General features: G+C 37.6%; 1 protein-coding gene across 8 annotated transcripts; it reads left to right on the top strand.

The window, feature by feature from the left end:
• Window positions 1-920: 920 nt before the first annotated feature.
• On the top strand, window positions 921-21,201 carry LDL2 (LSD1-like2). 8 transcript variants are annotated; one of them, XM_088858481.1, is made up of 3 exons: window positions 921-2,936; window positions 3,359-3,673; window positions 20,779-21,201. In XM_088858481.1, the coding sequence occupies exons 1-3, from the start codon at window positions 1,412-1,414 to the stop codon at window positions 20,817-20,819; spliced, it is 1,881 nt and encodes a 626-aa protein (XP_088714607.1). In that variant the 5' UTR covers window positions 921-1,411; the 3' UTR covers window positions 20,820-21,201. The 8 variants fall into 8 exon arrangements, with proteins under 8 accessions (XP_088714607.1, XP_088714606.1, XP_020521073.1 ...); XM_088858480.1 differs by having other exon boundaries at window positions 20,775-21,201; XM_020665414.2 differs by having other exon boundaries at window positions 3,347-3,673.
• Window positions 21,202-21,624: the final 423 nt, after the last annotated feature.

The following is a 21,624-nucleotide window of genomic DNA, read 5'->3' as shown; positions in this document are numbered from 1 at the left end:
CCTGTCATTTGGCAAGTCCACCTACAAAATCTCCACGCAACACAGTGACTACCTGGGGTTACAGAAATGAATTCGTAAGATACACTGCATATTATTTGACTCTTGGCGGGTGAATACACTATTAGTAACTCCCTATCAAATTTTTAAATATAACCCTATGTTTAACCAAAATTTGACTCTATTTGTCTCTTTGTAAGATCTCTTATCAACAAAGACCTTAACATTGTCACACAAAAAAAAAAGATAATTGAAAAAGATTTTTTTTAGGTGGATCAATGGGGATTATAGGCCTTATCCATTTTGAAAATAGCCTGATTTTTAAATGTGTCAGTGAGAATGGTAACAGTAACTCTCAACAGAGGTACGGTAGTACTACCACCACGACCGTAGCCCTTCTCATAACTGCAACAAGAAAGGTCGGAAAGAAGGGCCATGCCACCTCAACCTGTTTCTCTCTCTTCGACCTCAAGCTAAATACTGCTCTTTTTTCTCTCTCATGATCACCACTCTTCACCTTTACTACTACCATTCATCTCCCACTCACGGTCTTCGTACTCTCTACTACCATTTGTCTCTCCCTCACTATGTTGCAAATATTGAGAATCATATCACATCATTCTAAAGGCACAAACTTGCCAATATCTTTTCTTACTCATAACGGTAAGATACTGCTCTTTTTCGGAACTGTGGTTTTCAAAGTCTTTCTTCACGTTTTAACGATGTTGAGGACAATTTCGTAAATAAAGCTGTACATGTCGATATAAAAGGCACAAACTTGCCAATATCTTTTAAGAAAAATACGATGTTGTCCTCGTATTCGCGTCCTTTATGTTGCTAGGGTTAAGATTGGCTTTGAATAAAAGTTGGGGTTAGTTTAGGGTATTCTTTCCATCTCCCTCTCGCTTTCCCTGTTCGTATTCATAAATAACCAGGAAAAGATGTGAGCGAGAGTTCCCTCTCTTCCATCACCTGGTATGAACTTTCAAACGCTAGTAGTGCTCTGTGCCATCATTCCCAACCCAAAACCACAAATGTTCGGCCGAAGCTGCTGCCGCCTTAGTGCCGATCGAACTTCGAGAATTGCAGGTATCAATAGTTGCTCATCGTAAGCTCTGAGTTTCTTAAACAAACGCCATTTAAGAACTGGATTCGGCCATATGGATTTAGATTTGTTATTGGGTTTTTGAGTTCTTCATTTTTTCTTCTTTCTGGGTCTTTTACTGCTTTTTTTGGGTATTTTTTTAGCCCGAATCTGGCCTTTAAGCTAAAGAATCCATTCATGGAGGACCCAAGATTACCCGTTGTGAGAGTAGGCTCCCTAACCTCCTCCTGTCTCTCACTTTCCTCCAATATTAGATGATTTTTATTTTTTGGGGAGCAGAAACTTCCCGAAAAGACAAAAGTGGAGAAAATGGAAACGCAAAGTTCAAGTAGAAAGTCCCTGCGAAAACATGCAGGGCTTCTCAATTACGATGAGGACTTGGCCTTTGAGTCCATAGAAAGCCACCTCGGTGACCTCCCTAAAAGGCGTACCAAGACTTCTGAAGATTTGCAAAAGGAGACCGAAACCGAGGCCATGATTGCGTTTTCATTAGGGTTCCCTATTGATGCTCTCCTTGAAGATGAGATTGAGGCAGGGGTAGTGAGGGAATTAGGTGGCCAAGAGCAAAATGACTACATAGTGTTGAGGAACCATATTCTTGCTAAATGGAGGGCGAACGTTAGATCATGGCTCTCTAAAAGTCAGATTATGGAGACTGTGAGCTCGGAGTATAGAGCCCTAATGAGCTCTGCGTATGATTTCCTTCTCTCTCATGGGTACATCAATTTTGGAGTCTCTTCCTCAGTCAAGGAGAAATTAAGAGAAGAGCCCACAGAGGGGACTGTGCTGATTGTGGGTGGTGGGTTGGCTGGCTTAGCAGCTGCTAGGCAGCTCTTGGCTTTTGGGTTCAAGGTTCTTGTTTTAGAGGGTAGAAGAAGACCAGGGGGCAGAGTATACACCAAGAAAATGGGGCTAAAGGGTAATTTTGCAGCTGTGGACCTTGGTGGGAGTGTTATAACTGGAATTCATGCCAACCCACTTGGCGTTTTGGCTCGACAATTGTCTCTTCCACTTCATAAAGTAAGGGATAGGTGCCCATTATATAAACCAGATGGAAACCCAGTTGATGAAAGGCTTGATTCGAAAGTTGAGTATATATTTAATGAGTTGTTGAATAAGGCCACTCAATTGAGGCAAACTATGGGGGAATTGGCAGGTAATATCTCTTTGGGTTGTGCTCTAGAGACTTTCAGAGAGATGTATGGAGTGGCAAGGGATAAAGAGGAGAGGCAACTTCTCGATTGGCATCTTGCTAACTTGGAATATGCTAACGCTGGGCTATTATCCAAGCTTTCAGTGCTATTTTGGGACCAGGATGATCCGTATGAGATGGGGGGTGATCATTGTTTGCTTGCCGGTGGGAATTGCAGGTTGATAGATGCACTGTGTGAAGATATTCCCATTCTTTATGAGAAGATCGTTCAAACTATCAAATATGGAAGTGAAGGGGTGGAGGTCAAAACTAGTGATCTTCAAGTGTATCAAGCTGATATGGTCTTGTGCACTGTACCTCTAGGGGTATTGAAGAATAAGTCTATTACGTTTGTTCCTGAGCTTCCAAAGAGGAAACTCAAAGCCATTGAGAGATTGGGTTTTGGGTTGTTGAATAAGGTTGCAATGGTTTTTCCCTATGTCTTCTGGGGGGAGGATCTCGATACATTTGGTTGTCTAAATGAGGATAGCCATAGAAGGGGGGAATTCTTCTTGTTCTATAGTTACCATATGGTTTCAGGGGGTCCTCTCCTTATTGCACTAGTTGCAGGAGAAGCTGCAATTAGATTTGAAACCACAGACCCTGTGGAGTCCCTTCATCAAGTTTTAAAAATCCTTAGAGGTATATCTTGTTTTATTGAGATCCTCATCTTTCTCCAGTGTTTGGTGTACCATAATTCTATGGACTGTGAAAGATCATTATCCACTGGCGTCATACCATCCTATGAAATGACGGATTATAAGGGAGAGAGTGAGCTGGGTCTGCCTTGGGTTCATTTCCTTTTGTGGTGGATCCTCCCTCCCTCTCCCTCTCCCTCTCTCTCTCTCTCGCTCTCTCTCTCTCCATTGCTGTCCATCTTTTCATTGGATGTTGATGACCCCACTGGACTGTTGAATTATAGAATGAGTTCCCTTCTAATAAACATCCATTTTGGCAAATGCCTCTTTATTATTCTTAAGAATGGTCACCTGATGTATTATTGTACAACCTTTTCTGCTCTTTGTCTACTCCTTTTAGCTATAGTTCTTTAGCAATTTGTACAGGTATTTACGGCCCCAAAGGTGTTCTTGTGCCTGATCCTATTCAATCGATATGTACGAGATGGGGAAGTGATCCGTTATGCCAGGGTTCATACTCTCATGTTGGGGTCGGGGCTTCAGGTAGTGATTATGATATTCTTGCTGAAAGTGCGGGGAATGGTCGATTGTTCTTTGCCGGTGAGGCCACCATTAGGCGATATCCAGCTACAATGCATGGTGCTTTCTTAAGTGGATTGAGAGAGGCTTCATGCATCCTCGCTGCTTCAAGAAATAGGCATGGAGATCCTGTGAAGGGCTTGCCGAAGAGGTTGGAGCAATGTAAGGTTTACCTTGCTGATTTGTTCAGGAAGCCTGATATAATTTGTGGTAATTTCTCGTTTGTATTTGATCCTAGAACTGATGACTCAAAATCATTGGTACTTTTGAGGGTCACTTTTGAAAAATGTAGCGCTATAATTGATGAGAACACCAGTTTAGGAGAATTGAGGAGTGGCTTCCTACAACATGAGAACCCGTGCTTGCAGCTTTATGCTATACTAACTCGTGAACAAGCTCTTGAGTTGAACTTGGTGAGTGGAGAAGATGCTAAGCTGAAATTTCTTTACAGAAATATTGGCTTGAAGTTGGTAGGAGTTAGTGGTTTAGGAGCTGCTGGCAACTCCTTGGTTTCTGGCATTGCTAGTTCAAGGAGAGGCAGATGCAAAAATCTCTCTGCCGTTGTATAAGAACATGCTGACTAGAGAGGTCTTCTTGTATTAGTATGTTGTTGCCCATTCTCTTGCTTTCAAGAACCATGATGCTGAGAATTATCCTTTCAGCACAGGCTATTTCTCTTGTACGAGTGCACTAATGTAATAGTCTGCATCTGTTGTCCATGTGGATGTCTTTGCCCATCTTTGTGTGTGCGCCTGTGTGTATAGATATGGATGAATACGCCCATAGATACATAAGCACATATGTATGCATGCTGTGTGTGTATGTGTATATCTGTATGTGCATTTGGATAATGTTTGTGTACCTGGATGAACACAAACTTATCAGTATATTCTAAACATGCAACCTGAAGGTCAAGATGAAGAGTTTGATAACACTAGGCTCTAAGCTAGTACTGCTATATATATGTATATATCTGAAGAGACTTACAGTTTACCTTTATCAAACACTGCTTTGGCTGTAAAAGCAAATAACTTTTGCTTTAGAATCTAGGCTGAAACAATGAGGCCCACAGACTCTCTGCCATTTTTTGGCCCTAACTATTCTCTTTTTTTTTTCTCCTTTTTTTGGATAGTTCAGTGGTAGGAATCAAATGTGAGATGTAGCATTGCTTGACACTCAAGCCCAAGCCCTATTTCTGGTCTCACCGTTCTATTCAGTCAAAGATATCAAGCGGCACACTTTGACCTCTTGGCCCATTTTGTTTGTTTGTTTTGTTTTTTTTTGGGGAGGGGGGGTGCGGGTGGGGTGGTGTGGTTGTGTTCACAACTTTACTCTCTGAGCTATGGGAGGTGTAGGGTAGGGTTTAAGAAGGATAGAACTCTCATGTTTATGAAAAAATATGACTTTCTCTTGTTTTAAATTGCACATAACATATTCATAATTATCAGCTATTTGTTTCTTTATGTCCTCTGATAAGTTTAACGTGAGAGCTAAAATAAAAAGCTTACTTGTAACCTTTGGTGGTGGTCTTGGGTTGAAGTTTGAGATCTATTACTACATGTTTTTCTTGCTTGGCAGAAACACCTAATTATGGAATTTTTACATTTTTACCCCATTGTCATATGTGGTTTGCATTTATAGAATTATCAACTTTTGTCAGAAACTGCTCATAGTGAGCTTTTTACATATTTTTTTTGTCATTGATTATCAAAGAAATTTAAAAGGAATTATAGCTCATTCTACATTGTCTTTAGACCTCATTCTTTAAATAATATGATCTGATTTAAAATATTACAATTGCAATTGGAGTTCTTGTGTTGTAGAAGTTTTTGTTGGACTAAATTTAGTGGTGTTGTGAAAAAATGCATTAAAATTAGAATTGATCCCTTACCTTCAAGGTTGGTATTATCAGCAACAACTTCAGTTTACAATAATATCTTGAGTTTACTCATAAAGTGGAATGTATAGTTGAAATGCTTTGAAAGTATTAAAGAGCAACTCAAATGTTGTTGAACCTGAGATCTGCTAATCCAAGCATAGTTTCACTAAATGTTTTTGGAGCATGATGATAAATGACATCAGTTTGTTAATGACATGAAAATGTTATGTTGTTTTGTTATCTTATCCACAGTTTATAAACTTAAATTCAAGTTGACACTTTTGTGAATGAAACTGACTCAATTTTGTGGATTCTTCCCTTTTGGTATTTGTGTTTTTAGTAGAAAACATAAACCAGGTGAATTTAGAAAAATGATAGAAATGGGAGCATAAAGATATTTTAAGTATTAAAATGGAATAACAGAACAATTGGGTGTTAAGAACACTATAATGAACCATAACTCATATCCATGTGAAGCTATATTACCTGGATGTTGTTGTTTGAATGTGCTTGTATTGAGAGATGCTTCTAGATTCTTCTGCCTCTGCCTAACATTAAGCGATTTAGCGACATGTCCTTTTTTCATTTAAAAAGCATAAATGTTTTTTTTAAGGTCTTCTTTTTGTAGATATACAGCTACTTGTTCTTGATCTTCCTTTTATGTTTTGAGTGGACACATTAGAACTCTGAAATCCATAGTGATTCCTAGTTTGGTCATAATCAAGGCAATGTATGACTTGTATGTTTTCCTTCTTGCTGCTATCTCAAAATTTTGCCTGGTATTTCTTCTTTATCATGGATATGAACCTTAGTAATGATGTTGTACTATGTTTATCTGATCTATATTTGATTAGGACATGAGAATTATCAATTTAGCTTTTTACCTTATCGCTTATACTACTAATGTTTAAGACCTTTTGAGAAATCTTTATATCTGCATATGCATGTCTTTGTATACACTTGGGGGCGACTTATCTTAAGTTTCTTCTTAAGAAAAATAAAGGAAAAAAACTGTCAGATAAAGGTCCTCTTGGGGGAGCATAATTTTCACCTGATGAGATGTGAGGCGGTGATAAGCGATGGGAGGAGACATAAACCTTTTCCCTCCTCCTTCTCACGGGACTTATAGAAAACAAAAGATGGTGGTACAAAAGTCTAAGCATGGGGCCTTGGGGAAGTATCAGATGCATTCCCTTGCCCAAAGGGGCCTCCTCTGGCACGTTACATTTTTGTTTGGAGAAGAATCTGAAGGATTGTGCCCGAAGGACATTTAGGGGAAATATCGTAGTTAGAAGGGATGGATTAGAAGGGATGGATGGGTTAGAACTTTGGTTCAGTCTTCTTGGGTGTCTCGTATTTTTCCAGATGTGTTTTCTAGAAGTCAGTTTGGTCAAGGAATAAGAAGAAAATGATCCCAATGCACTTGAGTTTTGCATAAATTTATAATGGATTGGAATAATTAAACACATTTGACATTCCCTGTGAATTATTTTCAAAGGTGGAATTCGATAGTGCCACCAACCAGTGCATGCACAAAGATGCACATATGCAGATGTAAAGATTTCTTAAAAGGAATCTCAATTTTCTTGAAATAGTGGAAAAACTTTGGTTGTGAGAATAAGCATCCTTTTTGTAAGCATTATTTTCACCTAATGAAATGGGTGGAGGTGATAAACCTTTTCGCTCCTTGATAGGAAGAGATGCGTGTTTAAGCATGGAGCCTGCGTGTTTAAGCATGGAGCCTTGGGGAGGTATCAGATGCATTTGGTTGCCCAAGGGGGCATTCTCAGGCATGTTACATTAATGATGGGAGAAGGTTTTGAAGGATTTTGCTGAAGGTCGTCAAAGAGAAGTTTGGTCGTTAGAAGGGAAGCATGGGTGTTAGAGCTTTGGCTAGGTCTTCTTGGGTGTCTCGTACTGTTTCAGATGTGTTTTCTAGATGTCATTGTGGTTTGAGGAATAAGGAGAAAGGGATCCCAATCCACTTAAGTTTTATCCAAATGTAAAACAGGAATTGCACACATTTGCTATTCCCTGTGAATTATTGTGAGGGAATTGGTTGGTGCCATGGTCATACTTCAAGAGGCTCTTTTGAGGGCAAAGAAGTTGAATAGTTAACTAGGTTATTAGGAGGTGTAATATCTATGTATGCAACATTTAGGTGGATAGCCTTAAATTCGGGATAGTGGAGGTTTTCATTTTTCCAGTGTTTTTTAGGAGGGCCTGTGGGGAGTTTTGCAGGATGTCTAATGTGGAAGTCCAGCACCCCCTTTCATGTTGTGTTTGGCTGAATGACCACTATGAAAATGTCTCATATTGGGGATCATGTCTAAAAGCATATTTTCAAGTTAAACATTTATTTATTTTGCAAAGGAAGGGGAAATTGTGGACCATCATCTACTGTATTACTCTTTTGCCAATCAGGATTAGAATTTCTTCCACGATCTCTTTATGGTGTTTTGGGTAATGATGGAGTTGGTCACTGTTCTCATTGATTGATCATATTCTCCATTTGCGTTGTGAGATTTGTCCCATTGGTTATCTTTTAGGGCGTCTGTAAAGAGCATTATCATAGAAATATTCAAAGGTAATTTTACAAAGTTTGAGTTTAGAAGATAAGGGATTAGGGGGTCCATGATCTCATATGCTCTTATTCTTAAGGAGTGCTCTGTGATTAAGGTGGACAACATATGAGATTGGATTTGGAAGACATTTGCTGGAAATGAGTTCCATGATATTGACCTAATGCCTCAATGGAACATGCCTCGAAAAAGGAAAGGGATAAAATAAAGCTTAACTTTGTTTATAGCTTCGAGGGAATCTGTATCTGTCTTATGGGTGTGGCCGCTTCAGGGATGACCAGGGAAGGTACTAGGTTTTTCTTAGCTTGCTAGGTAGTGGACTCCATTTAAACTTAATCTAAACGGCTCACTTGATGGGCCTTAGGGTTTTCTACTTTCTCCGAAATTGTCATGGGACTGCAATTGAGAAATCTTGATGTCACTAGGTTCATTTTAGGGAATGATTTACCCATTAATAATTGTGAACCTAATGAAACGAGATCTTTGATGATAAGAACTTGGTGGCTATCTCATTTGCCATGTTTTCAAAGGGGCTAATCAAGAAACTAACTACTTGCATTAGAAAGAGTATGCTGAGAGGCTCTAAGGCAATATCTCCCACTCGCTGAAGCTTTTCATTGTGACCAAATTAAGATCAGAGAGTAGTCTTTTATGGGCAGCCCAGAAATTGATGGAACTCCTGGACATTATTCAGATGTGTGATTAGAGACCAGGCAGAGTTCTATAGTGGTGGATACACATTTGAAAATTTCTGAAGGTTTATTCTTACCACATGCTCTACCCGTGTGGACAGTTCTTATGGGATATGTTTAGGTATTATGCTATGTTGAATGAAATAGTAAGTCCCTATTTCTGGGTCCATCAATGAAACAGTATGTTGCCATTAGGGGGCTCGTTGAGGGTTGATGTGGACGTAATTGCGGAGGAGACTGATACTATACCTCGAGAAGAAGATCTTTGTGGGTTGATATATATTGTTTGGGGAGACTGATAGTATTTATTGAGAATGGGATAGATTTGTGCCTTTGGCTGAGCAAAATAGCCATATTGACTGGGCCGAAAAAATGTTCGATTGTGACATTATTTTCTAGATGATTGCTGTAATCTCCTGGAAGGATTACAGTTAACAGTTTCAAAGAAAAAAGAAACTCTTGGAAGGATAAAATTGAGCCATTTCTTTGCCTTAACTGTATGTAACCTAATTATGCCTTTTAAAGAAGCGGATATCTGGAAACTATGTTGTGCTAGAAATCGCCTAACGTTGAAATGCAAGGCCCCAATTTGTTTTACCTTTATGAAAGACCATCTCCATGGCACGAGCATCTGGTTCTTCTTTCCTTTTATCTCTTTCTTTGATTGACCGATGCACAAGCATCTAACAAATACGTTATCTTGCAATATGAGTAGGGCATGATTTCAGATTTCAGGAGGGAGAGTTTTTTGCAAACATTTTGACAGCTCGAATCTTGTGACTGGTGGAAGATCTTTGCCTGCTGTAATGAATATCTAAGTGAAACTGCATGACAAGCTTGAGGCTTTCGAGAGTAAATGTGATGAAGGGGATTCCAAACTTCTAAGTTACCAAAGTGGGATCAGTAACCTAACCATTATTTTCCTCCTTTTCCTAGGAATAATTATCAAGATATAAAAGTAAGGAATTTGCCAGCAAGGAATTGAGTTGATAAGCTCACAGCGAGCTAGTTTTGAGGTTTGCGTGTAAGGGAGTTGTAAACTACCATCCCTTTCAGAACTTGCTGCCACAAATGATGTGCATCTTCTTAGGTTGAGGAGGTTTCAAGATATTTTCATTTTGCATTTGTCTTCGATAACTATTTATTGTGGGTTGATCCTGTCATCTTTCTGTGTGTCAAGGGTATATATACATGTTTTTCACTCCATATTGATTGTAGACATATATGCAGTGCATTGAGAATCTTCCCAAGACACATCATTCCTTTTGAATTTTGTACATGGGTCTTTGTCTCTTATAGAACAAAAATATAGATTGTGAGCCATTAGATCCATTGTATGCGTCATGTGCTTCCTTTTAACATCCTGTTGTGATTTAAACTGCAGAAACTCATACCCATGGCCCATATCAGGAAGCTAAATGGAATGCTAGGTGGAGAAAATTTATAACAAGCGAATCCGATTCCTTTGAACATGATGGCACTTGGAAACATGCCAATGCTCATGTAAGCAAAATAGTGTGCGGTCATTGTACTAATGGCTCAGTTGGCCATGCAATCAACGCTTGACTACAATACACTGTGGCTAGATTTGAAGAAATTCAGATGATCAAAAGTCGAGGATAGCTAAAGCCACTCTATCTCCTGCTTGTACATGAAAATAGTTGCTTGGACCCAGAAAGGGTTGCTCAATCTAGTGGGTGCCAAAATGCTTTGTGCTACATAAGTTTCTGAATGAGGATGTTTCCATGCATCAAATGGAGAGTTTGAAGTCCATCTCGCTTGAGTATCCGAAAATAATAATGCTGTCTGTGGTGTGGAGAAGTATGACCAGCAAGGTCTAATAGATCCAATCGCATTCTTGTCAGCCTCAAGGATAAAACCATCATGACGGCATCTAAATATCAAACAAAGAAGTTGTATAAAATGTTATGTACCTCTCTCTGTAGATATCACAATCATTACTAGAAGTTGCATTAAAGCATTGGTTGAGGTTTATCCTCTGACATTCTTTTGGAATTAAGATTTTGGCTAACTAGAGTGCTCTTGGTTTTGAACTTCAAAAAATCGTAGTTCTTGGTCTTGAAATAAAGAAACATCACATTTTAAATGGATAATAAATGCCATCACAGCTAGTGACATGAATACTTTGTTAAGGGTGAATGTCTGTTCTTTTGAGAATCTAGTGGGTTCATTACAATGTTCTAGCCTATTGGATTTTTAAGAAGGCTTGATAATGTAAATTGATTCAAATATTTATCACGTCTGAGGGCTCCAAGAAACTTCTTGGGTTCTTTAGAAGGATAATTTGTGATGGGCTTCTATTCCCACCTGACCATGGTGAGGTTCTAATTTTGTTTTTAATGTAGATTAATTATCTTGTTGGAAAATCAATTAATGGTTGTGATTTAATCTGATGGGTAGTCATGGTTAAAGGACCATACTATATCATATATAGGAGGATAATAAGATACAGCAGCTGCTGTCATTATCTTTGTCGTGCTGGGCTGCCTTTCTTTAACTATCATAGGAAACAAATTTGTGGTCAATAAGCCAGCGTATTTATAGTTTACTGGGAGAAAGAAGGATCCATTGATCACCTTCTAGTTCGGTACATTTTGCAATTTGCAGAGAGATATGTTAAACTTGTTTGATACTATATGGATTATGCTAGGTTTCTGTATTCATTATAGTCAAGGATGTAGATGACATCGAACTAGAGGAGATTGACACTATGGGAGTGGCTATAGTCTGCTCTCATCGAGATTATGTGTGGTAGAGAACAGTCTAGCATAATATTCTTAGGCAGCTTGTATACATAACTTGTTAGAACACAAAGAAGGATGCAGTGATATGGCCTTTGCAAGACCAAATATGTTAGGGATAAATACAAGGAAAAGTTTTTAGTGAGTCAGGGCCCACATCTATTACCACGTGAATCTATACCATCCACATAATTGAATGGTGATGTCAAGAGAGAACCGGTGACTGGTGGGCGGTTGTACTTCTTTGACCTCTCAGTAGAAGGTATGGAACCTCTCTAAATTATTATTTCTCTCTCAAAGACAAAACGGAGAGAAAATGAGCATCGACAAAACCATAGAAGTTGTTGGGAAATGGATAGAGCTACCTTAGCATGAGAGAACAATCGCTGCGAAAGGATGCACAAATGTAAAAGCCACTGACTGGTAAATGACTCCTACAACTTGTCAAAAACACGTTGGGAAAACCGAGAAGTATACAAAGACGACAAAAGAGTCACCGGAAAAGAAATTAAGACCATAGAATGAGGGAACAATAGCCGGAAAAGAAGACAATGAATGTTAAAACCACCGGCGAATGACAACTACAACATGCCAGAAACTTGTCGGAAGTTGTACAGAGACATTAAAAACAAATCGAGAAGTTTACAAAGACGAAAAAATTAGCCAGTAAAGAATCTAGTGGGGAGAATTCCCTCTCTAAAACATAATGGAGAGAAAACGAACGCTGGAAAACCAGAGAAGTCACCGGAAAATGGACTGAGCGAAAGTAGAATAAGAGAACAATGACCAAAATGGATGGACGATCATAAAAACCGCCTACAAATGACACCTATAACTTGCCGGATATTTGCAAGGAAGCGTGCAGTGACAATATAAATAGACTGAGCAATATACAAAGACAACAAAAGAGTTGTTGTAAAAAAATTTATGAGTGTAGACTTAGAGAACATTCATTAGATAAAGGAGAACGAACATTAAAGCTACCAGTGAATGAGAACTACGACATGCTGAAAACTCGTTGAAAGTGTACGGAGACACTAAATAGACCGAGGAGTTTACAAAGGCGACAAAAACTTTCCGAAAAAGAAACTCACAGTAAGAAATCACAAGTAGAGGAAATCTACAAATAGTTTTTTATTAAATATACCATGTGAAAAAAGGGTGAGGATAAGAGTGGGCATTTGATGGCATGGGCCTCCTTGTATGGGCGCTTGAAGGGTTTTTGCGGATGTGTGGCTCTCAACAGTGAAATTGTGCCTATTCACTGACGGTTTCCCTATTTTTTAGTTGTCTTTGAAGAGAACTTACTCCACATCAACCTGGGGTTCCAGTTACTCGGTTTCTCATCTTGAAATTCAGGCACCATCTGCTGTTTACCCATATTGAGACCCTAGATCTGTGGGCCCAGAACCTAATAGGTGCGAGCCCGAATGCACAAAAACTGGGTTCTAAATATAATCAATTTTCAAGATTTGTGAATGGAAATTATTTAAGGATTTCAGTGGAGATCAAGATCAATTGCTAACAAGTACAACTCCTTCATGAGCTGCTTTAAAGGTTAAATTTTACTAGTGTGCAGAAGGTAATAAGAGGCAACCGCTACAAAGTGGTTGGGAAGACGATTAATTACTTTTCTTGATGGACCTTCCTTCCGTTGCTCTCCAACACATTTATTGATGGGACTAACCCTTATGACTAAGTTAAATTTACAGTTTCATATGCTTATAAATATGCTTATAAATAGACTATTATGTGCCCATTATGAGGAAGACGGGAAATTTCATTGAAATTGTAATGGAACTTTTGAGTTCTAGAGTTGTGATGCTCAGTTAATGGTTGTTGCACTCTCCCTTTTTTGAGATATTCTCTCCTTCTTTGATTTTAACTGCATCAAGTGGTATCAGAGTAGGCTTGATCCCGCTGGATTCGAGATCTGATAGCTACACAAGTTCCTCAAGACTTGAGGTGCGCATTCGATGGCGGCTTGACTCAAAGGTTGAATTAGTTGATGGATTTGGTGATCCATGGAGCCCCTACAGTTTATTGAGTGAGTATGACCTGCATGAGATTTGTGCCAAGCCCCTACAGTTTATTGATATTTTGCAGAAGCTTTAGAAGAGAATCCATTTGTGGGTATTTTTTTGGATTAAGATTGAATCATCACGTCTTAGCATAATTGGTGAGCCTATATATGATAAGGATACAGATGAATAATAGGTGATCAACGAGGTATATGATGGAAATCTAGTTTATTATTGAGGAGGATCATAAAGATTTAAAATTTCAAAGTTTAGCAGGGAACACAAAGACCCTATTCTAGAAGGAATTTAAAATTAATTTCAACTATTATTTATGGAGGATTTTTGTTCAACCCAATAAATATACAGAAACTTTATTTTTATGGAGATCCAATGAAGGAGACCTGAAGTGTGTGGTGGGACTACACCACCAACTACCAAAACTGAAGTCGGTATGCAAAGCATATAGAACATTAATCTTAAGAAAGGAAGGATCTCATAGTGAACTCGATGATGAGGTCTTTTTTAGTAGGGGTGAATGATGCAGTCATTATCTGACGATCATAACTTTTCACTCGTCTCCTATTGTGGTGCTTCAAATTGCAATTCGAAGATCTTTCAGTTATCTACAAAGGATATTTCTAGGGCTTTTTCAAAAATTTTCTGTTTTTGGCCTCAAATCTTAGTTAGTACATGCCTGAAAATAGTGACATTTTTTAGAATAATCAGATTTATTTAGGTATTTATTAATTATGGTGGTCATTTTAGGGTCTTAAATTGTTTTATTCAAACTCAAGTTAATTTTAAGGTCTCATATGCTTATAAATAGACTATTATGTGTCGATTGTGAGGAAGAGGGGAAATTTTTTTGAAATTGTAATGGATCTTTTGAGTTTTGGAGCTGTGATGCTCAACTAATATTTAGCACGCTCTCCCTTGTTTGAGATTTTCTCACTTTCTTTGATTCTCACTGCATCAAAATCTAGCAAGCTTTCAATTTATTGAGTACCGAACTTTTAATCAATTTCAAGTCTTTACATATTTTAATGATGCACCCAGGAAAGGAGAAAAGTTTTTTAGTTCGATGCAAGATGGTGTTAGTACACTGTATAGCATGTGGCATTGCTTTGGAGGCACCCAATGTGGTTTTTTATGGATATAGATCATTAAAAGAAGATAAATAGGTGTGGTTTCAAAAGTTTTCTCAATTTTTGCATAGAATTTGCATGTAGGCCCTGTATTTACAACAAGATTTGTATAATTGTCCAGATAAAACTAGTTGGATACTTAGGGCAATTCTAACTACTAAAAATCTTAGGGTATGGACATATAAGTATTAATAATGCTTGTATAGGAATGTTTCATATATTTTTTAGCATCATCATTAGCCTCATTATTTATTATCATCAGAGCCTTATCCCAACTATTTGGTGTTGGCTACATGAATATTGTTATGGCATTGCAGTCTATCAAGGGCCATACCCTCAATCACACCATAAATCACCATATTCCCTCAATCACCATATTTTTTCTCACTACATCCATCTATGTCCTTTAGGACCTTCCTTTTATTCTTTTAGAGCCATCGAATTAAACCAAATCACCACTCCTAACCATTGTTGTTCTAGTCGACGTTGTACATGACCAGACTACCTAAGCCTACGTTCCCTCAATTTATCATCTATTGGAGCCTACCCCTAAATTCTCTCAAATATATTCATTCTGAATTCTATCCTTCCTTGTCTAAAACGAGAATGAAGTGAGGAACGCTAGGCTGGTTAGTGCACTTATATAAAAGGCACCTTTTTATCAGAGGTCTCGAGCTCAAGTCTTGGTGGGCAGTTTTCTTTACTTACCCTTTTTTTTTTGTCTAAAACGGGAATGTATAATTTAGCAATGTAATACAAAATAGGAGGCTATGGATAATTTGTAGGAATTGTCGCTTTCAAAAGCATTTGTTGGTGGTTTTTTTCTTTTTCATTAATAATAATTTATCATAATAAAATTACTTCCACTCCTATTTTCCTTGCTGTGCACACATGACTGCATTTCGATGTGCATTCCTTATTCCATGGTTATGAGTAGTTGGTGTTGACAGAGTACTAGTATATGGAGTGGGTGTTGGGGATTGACCAATATATATCGTGGTTATCACACTGTCCTTAGATTGTTGGTCGTACTATAGTTCACAACTTTCCACAATCGATCCCATACACGATTTGGTGCCTTGAGAGGCATAGGTAAATCACTTCCATGAATCCGGAACTCAATTTTGTGATATGGCATATGTAACCTTTGGCTTGAGCAAGATATTGCTTTTGCAAAGAATTTCTCAATGGCGAACCGAATACATTCAGTCTTGGCCCCAGATACTGAGCACTACTTTTTCCAACCTTTTCACTCTAATGTCTGGATGTCTAGGGAGAAGGTAAATGATTACATTGATTTCACGCCTAAAGGACACATATAATGTATAGTGCGACAAATTGCAAGAGTAAGATACTAAGGAGCCTAGATTGTTGGGATTCGCTAGATTGACATTGGAGTGGGCACCATGCCACTTACTTGAATGGGCAATGTGCATGATTTGAAAACAAGCTTGCATCATTTGTCTCTATAATGTGCTCATCTGAGTCTTTTAATCGATTGGAGTGGGCTGAGGCTTGGGTTGGACCAGCACGGTCCTAATCCTTGTAGGTTTAGCCTGGGCCGATCCTGGCCCAGCCCGAGCCTTTGACCAGGTCGGGCCATATACAATCAAAGAAGAAGAGAAAAAAAATGTTAAGATAAAAAGGGTCAAACGAAACCGGCCTTGTCGTCGCCCTGGCTTGACCCAATCCTCGGGACATGGTAGCCTGGCCCTCGGTTCACATCTTCTAGCACAGGTCCTAGTCTTTTAGGGTCAAGTTGACAGGGCTGGGCTGGGAGCGTGGCCCATTTCTAGGCCTATCATTAAAATGGTATGAGGAAGAGTCAACTTAATCATACCCATGTCAAAAACCTAAAATATTTCAAAGACACTTTTGGTACAAATGATATTTTGGTATTTTACCTACAAAGACAAAGTACTCTAGTTTGATCAATTATTTTTTCCTATTTTTTTTATTTTTTGGAATTTATGATTTTTATTTTAACAATTTTATGATACTAGGGGTATTTTTGGTATTTGATTGTTTTAGAGATTCTAGGGCTTCTTAGAGGAATTATTGGGTTTGGTATTTTTTTAAGTCAATTTAGGAATTCTTAAAATTATGTTTAGGGGCGAAGATTGCAAGAAACCTTTGAACATTTACATGGCTCATGCATTCAGGATCCTCCATTGTCTTTTTTGGGATTGTCAATGGCAAGGGTGAGTCCAGTGGTGGGACCACGGTAGGTTGTCAAGGATTCATAGATTGAGTCTTGCCATATCTTGGGGCCAATAGTGGATCTTGATTGAGCAAGATTCCAGATACTAGATAGAAACACTTATTTCTTGGTAGGTATGCCTTTTATGAAAAGGCCAAGGAAACTAATGTAAGTGTCTTTTATGACTTACTATGTAATAAAGAATAGGTCACAAGCACCCCTGATGCAGCCCAGAATATTGCTCTTGAATATCTAGATAAGAGAGACAAGTTTAAAGTTTAAACAAAGAACCGTAGAAGGGCAAAATAATCATTGAATCTATCTTTTATTTATTTTCTAAGTCATTTTATTTACTTAGGGGCATAAGTAGTAATTGTTAGAGTCTTTTGTGTCTTCTTTTTCACATGAAGTTTTTTATAATAAATGTCCGTGATTAGATTGGTTGGATGGCCAAGTTTAAGTCTTGTATAGGGATTTATTATATAAGAGATGTACTCAAGCATAATGAAGGATCTTGTTATGGACTTTGTTCAAAATCCCAAAGCAGTAAGTGCTCCTTCTTTTGTCTCTGGTTTTTGCGTCTTTCTCTAATTTTGGATCTTCCTATCTTCTTCTTTGCTAAACCCTAGCTCCAAGCTATTAGGTCTACGCCAGGTTGGTATTAGAGCCCAATGATCTGTACGGATAATATTGTAGGAGTGTACAGACGACACTTTAGCACTTACTACACTAAAACATTGTGCGGTCGGTACTGTAGCATTGTACAAACATTGTTGTAGTCGATTTTTGTACCCTAGATCGACAACCATGGCTCCATGCAAAAGAACATGAGGGAAAGCAACAACCAGAGAAGCCTTTGATGCTAGTTCACGAGAAGGGATTGCAGATTTGAGGAGATTGGTCAAAACCCTAACTCTCATTTGGCACAAATGGAAGCCCGTCTCAGGAGGATGAGAGCGAGGCAGATGAGGAATCCATAAATCCCTTCCATGATCAAGTTTCAAGGAGAGAGGCAATTGATCATGCGGATAGAGATGGTAAGAGGTGGGAAACTGATCTCAAGTTTGAGATCCTGGAGTGTTATGGAAGTATATCCGAGGACAAGCATGGAGAAACTTTGTTCTCATTAAATGGTTCTCAAGATCAATATGTGGACTAGAACTCACTTCTAGTCTTTAACAAGTACCTTGATGAAGATTTAGGTGTTGAGAAAGAAGTAGGTGTTCATAGCTTGAATAGTGATCCAATCAATAAAGAGGATCAAGAAGAAGATCCTACCGTTGGAGAGGATTTTGTGGATGTTCCTATTCTTGATGAAGAACATGGTGGATGTCAAGGAGTTGTTCCCCAAATATTGGAGGTAACTGGTTTGTTAGTCCCCAGAAAAAGTAGCAAGGAGAATGGTGTTGACGGAGTTAATGATGATGACATTGTTCTTGTTGGAGTTTTACCTCAATTTAGGGTATCAGGTGAGGTACACACCGAAGAGTTTGAAGTTATTTTCTCCTAAACTCTCAGCTGGTGAGTTTAACATAGGAAAAAAAAGGTTTCAGAGCCATTGCAAGATTGCCAATCTCCTTTTAGTAGATTCAATGATCAATCTTACAAGTCAGAGAGGTGAGATTTCCTACAAAATTATTTTGAAAGGATATGTCCGAGGAAGTATAACTAGAAGTGATTCAAGACTCTTCCCTCCTATGCTTGTTCATGGTTCTAGACCAAGTTGTTTTGAACATCAGAAGTTGAGCCACCTCAAGATTGGACCGTGAGAAGTGATGTCGAAGATTAATGACAATGCTTACAACTTGAAGCTTCCTATCCACATTCGCACTTCCGATGTTTTTAATGTCAAGCATCTCATTCCATATCTTGGTGATATCTCAAATGACGTGCTACCGAATTTGATAGTGAATTCTTTTAAGGAAGGTGAGAGTGATGCAACTCAAAATACTGCTCTCGAGTATCTAGATGAGATAAGCTTAAAACTTACAAAAGGAAATATAGAAGGGCAAAATAGTCATTGAATACGTCTTTTATAGATTGTTTGAGTCATTTTATTCACTTAGGGGCATAAGTAGTAATTTCTAGAGTCGTTTATATCTTTTTATTCACATAAAGTCTTTTATAATAAATGGATCCCTTGCCTGTGATAAGAATGGGCTTAAGGCTTGGAGGTCATGGTGGCAATGTGTATAAACAAGAAAGTAGGATTATGTGGTATTTATGGATTTGAAAAAGATCTGAATAAGTACTAAAACATGAAAAAGCTAAAAGAGAGGGTTATGTAGCACTTCCCTTTCATTCGTACATTGTCTTTTAGTTTCATAATTAAATTTTAACATAATCTTGAATTTGTCTGCACTCAGAGTTTTAAACTAGATCCTAATATCTAGAAAACCTAAATTTTTTATTTTTGAGCTTTACATAAGAAACTAAATATAGTAAATCAAGTGGGGTTTCTATTATGATAAAACCATAATTTTAGCTATATTAGTTAATTAATACAACTTTACACTAAATATAGTAAATCAAGTGGGGTTTCTATTACGATAAAACCATAATTTTAGCTATATTAATTAATTAATGCAACTTTACACTAAATAAAGTAAATCAAGTGGGGTTTCTATTACGATAAAACCATAATTTTAGCTATATTAGTGAATTAATACAACTTTACATTCTTTCCTTTTAACAAGTAATTTGTGCTTCACAGTTTAAACCCTAAGATGTTGGATTTTTCCCATTTTTATTTTCTATATTCAATTTAATTTTGTAATTTGTGATTATGAAAAAAATTCTATATAAATCATAGCATGCTGAATTTTATATTTCATTTGTGTGGGCATGATGACAATGTGGTTTTATTAGGGGATTACCATACTTGATTTTTCTTAAGAAGTTTTTCTCTCAAATATCTGATTGACACATGAGAAGATGTTTCCTTGAAACCTAAAAATAAAGCAGCAAAAGAACATATATTACCTGTATAGTTTACACATGTTGTTTTGCATGTTCAATTGTGCATAAACTGATTTTTCAGCGAGCATGCGTTTGGTTAATTGCATATAAAAACTAAGCGTGTATATCTATTACCTGCATTTGCATTTGCATCTATATATGATCGCACACTTTATTAGGGTCCTTACAATTGCAGTAAATTTCTTCTATAAAGGAAACAGCGAGATCCTTTACAGTTCTCTAGGTGTATGAAAATAACCTAAAGTTTTTATGTTTACCTCTGTCTTGGGTTTAACCAGTTGTAAGGACACTATTCATTTAGTACCTTCAGAGTTAGCTGACGGCGTGTGCCTCCCTCTCTTAGAGAGGTCTTCTCTAGTTTGGAGGACGTTTATGTCTTAGGATTCCCATTTATCCCACATATCTTATGGGTGTATCCCCCAAGAATATCAGGTGATCACTTTTCCTTTTTCGGAAAGGTGACAAAGGAGGGGAAGTGGCTGTAACACTTTCTATTATATGGCTGAGGAAGTACTGTTTTACGAGAATATGGTCCGAGTGACCCTTCAATAGAATGGGTTTCTTATTGGCTTTTCTACTTGGAGGGAGAGTGGAGAGATGCAAATGCATCTTCTTTCTCACAACCGCCATTTCTACAGATTGAACATTTGATAACTGAAGAAGAGCATTCTTCTCCCTTTGGTGCTATTTCAGTCGTACTTTGTAGAGATTCATGGTCAAATTCTAAGTCTGATTTAGAGGGTTTTGTTTATGGTTTTAGACTTGTGGGACTCAATTGTGTTGTGTTATTTTGTTTTCTGCATAGAGTTCTATTTTTGTTGCATATCTGCGATTTCATGTGAGCAAATTGCATTTTTTTTTTCGTTTCCTTGTTTCTTTTATTGCCTTTTTTTGCCTTCAAACATTTTACATTTCTATGGAACTTTCGTGTTATTCTTTGGGTTCTTTTGGGGGTATTATCTTCAAGGAAACTTAATCCTTTAAGAACGGTTCAACATGTAAGGTAGTTTGGAAAGTGAAAAGGTGTTTGAGGTTAAAGAATCCTTGATGGTGAACTCATCCTGGCGTGTGGACTCGGGAGCTACTAAACACATTACCAACACCAAAAACAATATGGTAGACTTCAAAGAGTGAGTGATGGTGCAAGAAAGCTTTACATGGACAACTTGTCTAATATCCACATTCTTAGAGCGGGCACCATTAGACTTCCACTCTCAAACAGCGGTGTGTTGACTCTCACTGATGTATTATTATATGCCCTAAATATCAGAGGGAACTTAGTTTATCTCTCTAGGATTGATAGGAATGGGGGTGATGTTTATTTAGAGGTATGGAAAATGACAGATGATGCTTTTGTTGTAAAAGGCACTATGATTAGCATTATGTACAAGCTCTAATCTTGATAATAGAATTAAGAGGTTATTTTCTTATGATGAGTGTTTCAACTTATATTTACCCAAAGAAAAAGTATCTCAACATTTGGCCATAGAAGGCTTGGTTACGTTGGTTATGAAAAAGTAAATAGATTAATGAAAGGTAATATAATCCCTTTTTTAGAAAAAGAAAAGTTCACATGTGAAAGTTGCCTAAAAGGAAAATGCATCGACTACTATTTCTAAGGGGCATAGACAAACTTACTTAAAATTATCCATATGATATTTGTGGCAAATTAAAAACCAAAAGTATTGGTAGGGGTGAATATTTTTATTACTTGTATAGATGATTATTCTAGATATTCATACATTTATTTAGTAACCCATAAAGATGAAGCATTATACAAATTTAAGAACTATAAAGGGGAAGTTGAAAATCTGTTAAATAAGAAAATTAAAATCCTTAGAAGTGATATACGA

The sequence above is a fragment of the Amborella trichopoda genome, chromosome 2 (genome assembly GCF_054954075.1).
Source record: "Amborella trichopoda isolate Santa Cruz 75 chromosome 2, AtrichopodaSantaCruz75HAP2 v2.0, whole genome shotgun sequence".
Classification (NCBI taxonomy): Eukaryota; Viridiplantae; Streptophyta; class Magnoliopsida; order Amborellales; family Amborellaceae; genus Amborella; species Amborella trichopoda.
The sequence above is the reverse complement of the archived record's forward strand: the minus strand, read 5'-3'. Positions and strand labels throughout refer to the sequence as shown.

Excerpts from the sequence above, each read along its gene's own strand:
- LDL2 (XM_020665411.2), top strand. The coding sequence starts at position 1,412 with ATGGAAACGCAAAGTTCAAGTAGAAAGTCCCTGCGAAAACATGCAGGG. Across the intron at positions 2,937-3,346 it reads AGTTTTAAAAATCCTTAGAG|CAATTTGTACAGGTATTTAC; the intron begins GTATATCTTGTT and ends ATAGTTCTTTAG.